Raw genomic sequence first — 8,854 nt, 5'->3', positions numbered from 1 at the left:
CAGGAGTCAGTCATTATCCAGAGAACAGAGCTGTGATCTACCTGCAAGAGCCAGCCTGCCACGTTCTCGCTTCTTTGACTATGCATCACTGAGTGGTGCGGTTTGGTTCTGCTCCACACATCATTAATTTCTGGTAAATGAATGGGATGAACAGCAAATCGAATTAAAAAATGTATGTAAGTAAATAGGAACCTGACTTTCTTCATGGGTAGGGATTTAAGAGGAGTCTAAAAGGCACATCTTTTGAATTTAATAATGGATCAAGTGACCTAAATCTAATACTAACTGAAGGAATGGAAAGCAGAGACGATGCTTCCAAACTAAATCCATAAAATGCATGGGTCTGTCACTCTGTGACAGATCAGCAGCATGCCACAACAGCCAACCAACCTATTTTCTTTAGTCAACTCAGCACAGATCCCAGGAAAAGGCAGGTAACGCTAACGGCTTAAGCCTCATCCCTGGCAGTCCCTCTGTTCTATGGGACACCATGTCTGTCAGATCTACAAATCCAAGCCAGGCAAGCTAGAGATGGCACTGAAAGTCATTCTGAAACAGAAGATGAAGTGTTGCAAGGTTAAGGAGAAAAAGAATGTGCAGTGAAAAAAACTTTTAATAGAACATCTGTTCCTTTCAGCTTCATGGCACTTCAACCAAGCTGCCTTCACCAAGTACAAGCTGTTGATACAAAGAAGAAAAAAAGAAATAGTTCCTAAACAAGGGAAACTGATAGTCCAAACCTGCAGGCTTCTCCAGTTACAAGCATTGCCACGATATGCCCTTAAACCATAACACCATCAGTGCTTCAAACAGGATGGAAATGACAACATAGTGTTTCCACTGACAGAGCCACTTCCCTAATCCACGCTGGGTTTCGTAGGAAGAATTCAGTTAAAAAAAAGCGCCCCAAAATATCTGCTTTTCAAGATTGAAAAGATTATATGCCAGCAGCAGAAAGAATGAGAAGACAGGTTTTGTCAGTTGATACGTAAGAACAGTTGTATAAAAGACAGCTCAGTATTTTTAGATGAAAAACACGAAGAGCAGGCTAAATATAAGATACATCTTTCAGTGCTTTTGTGCATGGTATGAAAAACAAGTGGCTGTGGTTTGGGTTTTTTGTTTTTGGTGCAGCTCAGCAGTCCAAGAAGAATCAAACAGAATATAACCCTGTGAAAAGTGTGTTAAAGTAGTAAGAGATCTGCACATACGTCACTCAAGAACTGTGGTTTAACTGCTGTTTAAAAAGCAGCAGCAAATGGTGTGGCTTCCTGAAATGGCCATATGGTGTGGTAAGTAAAAGGTTTCATGTGGAGCTGCCAACACAGTACTCAGAGGGTGAAGCACTCTGTCAGATAAATAGTAGAGCTGAGCAGCACACAATGGGAAGGTCGAGACGAAGCCCCATCACACGAACCCAGCTCTGAGTCAACCCAGCCATTAACTGGGTTAACTGCACACAGTGCTCACTGCAGTTCCCAAGGAGCCCCTGTCCTACAATGCCCATTAACAGACCTTGCAGCCAACCGAGATAAAGGTACGCAGAAAAGTTTAAGCTACAGTAATTGTACTGAATGAGCAGTATAGAGAAACGCCAGATGAGTACACAGACACCACCCCTGCTAAAATTCTGACACATAAATCATATTTGTATCTGGAAGAAATGACAGTGGAGGGCGGGCTCACAGGCACTCTTAAAGAACGCAAATAAAGATGATATTGGCTGCTTATCCAAGACAGCATTCTAGGTATGTTCACAGCCTGCCAAATTGGAAACAAACTGCTGCTGTGCGCATTGATCTGACCTGTCATTACCAATCTCAACATGCAACGAAGCTGTCTTCATCAAACTAATTAATTTCTACAAAATCTTGTTGTATTACTTGAGTGCTTTCATGAAGCAACTACCGACTTCACATCCCCTTCCTAATTTGAGATGTTCTAGGACCCCTAGAGGGTTTCGCGTTTTGATTTACAGTGCAGAATTCAAGCTGTAATCAGCTTTTTCCACAAATACAGTTAATACAGGCAAAAAATGATGGCCTTGCTTCTTTTCCAACCAGAAACTGCTTGGAAAAGCTTAGCAGAAATTACACAACACTGCAGAGAGCTGCACACATTCTCTAGAAGAGGGAAGCTTTCACATGGGGTTCTGTTAACAGCCACCCAATCACTTCAACATGCTTTGGATGGGCACGGTCATAGCTTCTTACCACCGTGCAGCCATTCTGATTTACATCTATAAATCTGGCAGTAGGTACAAAAAACACAACAAAAAAAGCAACAGGATCTCTAGCTGGAAGGCATTCAGTTACACAGGGAGGCAAAGTCTGGCTCTTAAAAAAGAACTGTAAAAAGAAAATAAGGTTCAATCAAAAGAACGTATTCAAGAAAGCTCACAACAGGAAGAGAGGATACAGGAGAGACAGCTGAGGAAAATGACAGGCACTACTAACACTGAATTGTTGCTTTTTTAATACAACTATTAGTATAGAACAGCATTGTCCTGCATTACCTTGTTTTCCAAGGATGTGTCATCATTCACCTCCATCAAAGCTACGACCCCTTTTGAATGCCAATAAATATCAGAAAGTAAACAGTATCAGTACTGGAGATGGTTTAGGATTATGAAAAATGAGGGAACGGCAGAAGCTGCACGTCAGTATCCTAAATTAAGAAAATTTAAGCAGATGAGTACGAATGAGGATATTTTTAAAGAACCCATTTGTGTTTTATCGCAAGAATTCTGAAGCACAAACTGATAATTTTGACAAATGCTTCATATAATTAACAAGACCATGATGTTCATCAGGCTATTAAACTCGCCCCCCCCCCCCCCCCCCAAAAAAAAGGTAGCCATAGGTTGAAAAGCAGCAAAGCACCAATGTGAATGAAAGCATCTCAAAAAGCTCAGTAGACTTTTTACTGGTAGGAAGTTAAAGCTAACAGTGTTGGTATCCTGAAATCCCCTGCCAAAACAAGCGTGTGTGTAAACTACCTGGAAAACAGAGACGAGTAACTTCCAAAGCAGCAATTATTTAGTTAGAGAAGAGGGGGATTTACTGGCTCTGACAAGCACCACACCATCCAAAGGAAAAACAAAGAAACAAACAACAGCAATCACTAACTTCTTACATATTGTCTTTGGTTGTTTAATATCAAGAAATACTTTTTTTTTTTTTTTTTTTTTTACAGAATATGTGAAGGCTATTCCTTGGAATTTCACTCTGTGTCAGTATCTTCTCTGTGGCCTCTTTGGTAAACTAGAGGACATACTTTCTCTGAATCATTTGTTGGTTTCTACATTTTTATCACATCTCTTCAGAACTCAAACTTCTTTCATTTACAGGCTTCTGTACCAAAACGGTGTAACTAGGACAGACTTTACATTGTATAGTAAAGGTATTTCTCGTTATAAACTTAGAACCTACTAAAACCATTTTCCACAAGATACTATTGAACTTACAGCAGGATTTAGAGACAGGATTTAACATTTGTAATTACTAATAGTAATAATAAAATATCAGCCAAAGTTACATTAGCAAGGATTAGAAGTATTATCTCTAAGATTTTAAAATGACTCCTTTAAAAAGCCTTGTAACAGGAAGGAGTTTTCCACTTGCAGCCAGAGCTGCTCAGTAGTTGAGGAAAGGGAAGGTGGGCAAGAGATGCTTATGGTTGCCCCCTCATTTCCTCGCTGTCTTGCCAATTAAGCTTAGACTACTAATCAGGTGTATGGTAAAGCAAACACTTTTAGTGGCATTTCCATTGGACTATATACAGTATCTCCAACGTCTGAATCAAAAGCATTCTGAATCATGTCAGATAGAAGTTAAAAAGAAACCAACAGGAAAGCTATTGATACACCTTTAAAAACCAGAACACAAAAATAATTAAGCATCGATTTCTTGGCATGTAAAAGTTCTATACAAACTTTAAAAATTTTATTTGTAGGTACTAACCTCTTGAAAAGCTCACTCTGTATTTACACTAAGTCTTTTAACAAGCTTATCTCAAATTAAAGCATATTTAAAACAATCATGATTGCATTAACTTTTCTACTTTAAATTATTACCCAATTAGTGCTTTATTCACATTTTAAAAACTTGTACAATTTATTACAAATATAAAACAGTGCAGTTTTTCATACATTATCCCAACTCTGAGACAAACACTTGAAAGACATGGAAAAAGATTTTGATTTCTATAAACATAACATTTGCATTACTCATACCCCTTTCTTCACTGTCCTCCCCTAACCCCGATTTAAAAAGATCAAACATACAACATACTGTAGGTTTATTTTTATTCAAAAAGTTACTGTCTCAAGACATAAATACAAATCAGAAAACAGTACAATTAGGACAATAGAATGTGGAGGACAACAGGTTAAGGTAAATATATAAAACATTTTTAGCTGGTTGAAAACAAAGCTGTAAGAACTGCTTTCACAAAGAAACACTCCTTCAAGAGTAAGAAAAATCAACTTAAGTTTAAAATCATATATACAGTCCTTTCAGCAGTTCTATTAAATGCAGTGGTGTGAAAAACAATATAGGCAGTACTTTTAGACATGAGAGTATTTATTTATGTAAAATGAGTTAGGCAGATCTAGTTTTGAGTTTGTTGTTACCCCATGACTTAGTAAAATAATTATATTTTATCATGATCCTTTAGATAATCTATGGTTTTTGGCTACCACAGCCGAATGTTTAATTTCTGAGTCTAAAAACAGGAAGCCTTTTGTGTTCACCCATCTGGGGAGATTCTTGTATTGCAAGCATATTAAGGCATGGAATGATTAAAATAATATACCTCAAGAACCGAGAGACAACTGACAAAAAATATACATATGTAATATAAGTTAATATTTCCTTTAAAATGATGTCTAGCTGCCTAAGCCTTGCAAAATGAGTCGATGTCAAAATGGCATAGATCCACTTTCTGTTTTAGACCAAATTTAATTTATTTGTGAATGGACACAAAATGAAGTTTAAAGCTTAGCTTTCAAAGAATATTATGGGCTGTTTATGAATTTCTATTATCCAATCTAATTTACATACAGAGGAAATGTACTGTAACCTGTTAGAAGTATCTTTAACCTGAAGACTGCTTGCAAAGACAGATAGATAAAACAATATAAAATACAAATTTAAAAATCATTTTTAAAGCATGAATTCTCATGCTCTTCTATTTTTAAACATTGTTAAACTTTCAATATATTTCTGAAACCTCATAATTTTAAGTTGGAATTTAAAAGTAAGAAAAAACTAAACAAACTGCGCAATTATAAAATCAGCACCAATTTATATATATATATAATTTTATTTAAAATTTAGATCCCTATTCCCACACTCTAATAAGCTGTATAATTTTTGTTTAGAATTTTTCTGCAAACATACTACAATAAGCTTCTTTTTATTTGGAGACAAAATACAGTGGCACTACTGGAAGGAATTTCACAACATTACATTTTTCTTAAAGGACAAGCAAACTTTCAGGGTTGGTAATGGGCAAGCATGGCTGAGATCTGTTACTTTTGGGTAGTTCATAGTTTATGGACCTTTCTGAGAAGGCTAGCGAGAAGCTTTTGGAATAAAAATGTGGTTTAGATTAAAAAGCTGTTAAGATTCTGCTTTATGGTGTGTTTTTTTTTTTTTCCATGATTAATTAATACAAACCTTCCGTGGCTGAAGTTTGCATTTGATTTCAAATACTGACAACTCTTCTGGTTCTATCACTGTGAGAAAACCAATCCATCTAGTATTTCAGTTCATGGATGTAAACAGCAATCCAGCAGAGCTCATGATTATTTAGTATAGCCAGCAAATGTATAGAGAAGGGCTCAAATCTGTACCAAAGACCTCTCAGACTGTCAGATTCAAACTCAGAGGGAATACTTCTTATGAGCCAGAAATAAACTGATAGCACATAAATAAAATATTGAATTTTTTTCCCAACAAAAAAAGTGTAGCTTATCCTCAATTTGTTTACTTGTCCTTTACATTTCTCTTTATTTTTTTTTCAGGCAAACAAAACTGCCCCTTCAATGCACTTGATCTTGAAAGCATGTCATTCTCCTTAGAGAAAAATCTGTTCAGAATTTCACTGTATCTACCACAATTTTGTATTGAAAAACTTCCTCTTCCACTTAGAAAATGACTTCACCACTGATTTATTTGCTGCTCTGGTATTAAAACATTGACACCCCAAGAACCTAAAAAAAAAGTTAGAAATGGTGTCAATTGGTAGTCTACTACACATTTAACAGAAACAAAGCAATTAGTATATGATTTAAGATTAAGACACTTCAAGATACGTTAAGGCATTGTAAGTTTATTTTTCTTCCAAACCAGATTCACCACACTTCTGATTTATGTAGTAATATGCAAAGGGCACCTTGTTCTTTAGGAAGTATTTCTCCCCCACTTGAAATTAGCTCAATCCAGTAGGAATGTGATAAAGACTGTGCTTTAATCATTTTGGGTAGTAACTGCAAAGTAATTTTTAGTTTGTTTGCCTATCTTGGGACTTTTCTCACAATGGCATTCTATAGGTCTTAACTTAAAGTCTGTAGTTTGCAGAAACTAAGTCTGGGAAAAACAGTCTTATGTGCTGGCTACTGCTGCATCTGTGATCATAAAAACATGTCAGCCTGCAACAATCAGCCAGGACATAAGCCTAGTATTTCCTATTAAATATATTAACTCTGTCAGGAACACAGTAGAAAAAAAGAAGTAATAATCAGGTAAAATGAAAACAGTGTCCTTCAGGAGACTGTGATTAAGTGAAGAAAAACCTTTCCTGAAAACAAAGAATCAGTTCCCGCTTCCCACATAGAAGCAAGCCATACAGTTTTCTATGCCAATGGAAGCCCCAGAAGATATAGATATTGTGACTGTCCTAGCTTTTATAGGACTTTATAACATCAGGAAGAGCCATGAGAGACTTTATTTCCCCAAACCTTAACCCTGCTGTCCACATTTATCTGTTTATAAACCGATTTTTACTGTTCTTTGTATTAAATTCACTTTAGATGCACCATATAATACAGCAGACTAAGACACAACTGCCTCTGGTGCCAGCAATAACTGGACACATCAAAAAAAATGAAAACAGACTGAAATTCTGACCATAAACCACGTGCATCTGAATAAATTAAACAACTTTATTATGTCTAGGCCTATTAAAAACAAGTGCAACAAATCCAAGAATTATGGACCTCTGAAATTAATTATTTGAATAAATCAGATTAACTTAATTCTGAAAAGACTTTGCATTTATGAAATTGGGTTGTTTTTATTTTAAACACTGACTGATTTAATAAACAGTTCTGATTTAATATGGATTCATGTTGTCTCCTAAACTATTAGCAGAGCTTTCCCCATTTAGGTAAACTCATTTTGGTGGGGTTTATGCTAAGGAACAGCTGTGTTCTGCGATGCAGCTGTTTTCTGCAGTCCTGCTTCCAGGATCACCTCCCTGCCTGCATCCTACCTGGAAGGGAGGTTTGCTAGATGATGCCCCCTGGACCGTAGCAGCTCACTGCAGTGCAGCACTGCTCCCTCCTTGCACAGGGCACATGGGACGAGGCCACCGCTGGGCTCTCAGCCCTGGCTCGAGCCTGCAGAGCAATGCGACTGTAGCCGGCTGCCATCATGTGGTGATGCTCCCACACTGCAGCTGAGGACTGCCTGGCAAATCCGGCCTCAGAAGGGGTGGTGGTGAATGAGAAATAAAGGAATAGGAAAGAAACCTAGCCAACAGTAAACTGATTAGAACTATTCTGAACTAGTTTTAGAAACCGAAAAGCTGAAAGGTTTCTCAAATCAATGAAATGCACCTGTGGAAGACCAAATTTTTGGTATAGTCAGATTAGAAAATGACTGGTATTTCACAGATCAATTAAAAAGCAAGAAGGGGAAGGGAAGAACTATTTTAAAACAGAACGTCGGAAAACAGGTGATGAACTTTCTTGGTGTTACTTCAGAAACAGAACACACAACAGCCAGATGCACAACCTAATCTGATTCATTACTACTAGCGCAAAGGCCTACTGGTACAAAATGTATGGATTTGCATTTAAAACAGCATTTAAGACTTCTTTCTCCCATAACAAGAACAGGTTCACACTGCAACAATGCTGTAAAAAAATACATAACTGTCTTCCAAATTCCACCAAGCTGTCCAAGATTCCCAGGAAGCCTTGTTGCACTGTCCTCTGCTGGCTTGCTGTAGCTTGTTATTTCCAGTGTAATTTTGTACCAGCTACACAAGGTCAAAAATGGCTGCATACATTACAAGTGGTTCAAGACAGAAGGAATCCCTCATGCAGATTTTTTTAAAAGAGAATAGAGACTGCAGATTTACCAAGTCGGAAAAAAGGGCAACTGCAAGCAGAAACTACAGACTTCGGATGTTTTGGACCTAAAACTTTATATGGAAAGAAAAAATACCTCTCATCTCTATAAACAGATATCTGTATTATCTCTATTTTCTCCATTATCTTACTTATGCACGAAAGTAAATATGCCAATTTTAAAAAATATATATATATAAAAACACTGCAAAACCATCCAATGCTGACAATTGGTAATGACATCAGTCACTCAGCTAAGCTCATCACAACAGGAAACTTGCCTTTAATATAGTATATGCACAAGTTTTATTTTTTTAAGCTCTTTGCTACCAACTTCTGCAAGGATTTTTTCCATCCCAGATGTGTTTTCTTCTCAGATTCAAAGGTTTTTGATTTTTACATAGCTACATAGAAAGTATTAAGAACAAAAAAATCCTACAAACTTGCAAAGAACACTGACTATCTTAGAATTTATGAAGCTGAATTACAGCGTAA

At 36.8% G+C, this 8,854-nt stretch overlaps 1 protein-coding gene across 2 annotated transcripts in view; it reads right to left on the bottom strand.

Moving 5' to 3' along the window:
* Positions 1-4,292: 4,292 nt before the first annotated feature.
* STAG2 (STAG2 cohesin complex component) overlaps positions 4,293-8,854 on the bottom strand; it is a 78,388-nt gene continuing 73,826 nt past the window's right edge. For both annotated transcript variants that reach the window (XM_065689840.1, XM_065689839.1), the window contains exon 34: positions 4,293-6,217. In XM_065689840.1, the coding sequence (XP_065545912.1) occupies positions 6,194-6,217 (24 nt within the window). In that variant the 3' untranslated portion in view covers positions 4,293-6,193. The remainder of the gene's footprint in view (positions 6,218-8,854) is intronic.

The sequence above is a fragment of the Lathamus discolor genome, chromosome 9 (assembly GCF_037157495.1).
Source record: "Lathamus discolor isolate bLatDis1 chromosome 9, bLatDis1.hap1, whole genome shotgun sequence".
Taxonomy (NCBI): domain Eukaryota; kingdom Metazoa; phylum Chordata; class Aves; order Psittaciformes; family Psittacidae; genus Lathamus; species Lathamus discolor.
The sequence above is the reverse complement of the archived record's forward strand: the minus strand, read 5'-3'. Positions and strand labels throughout refer to the sequence as shown.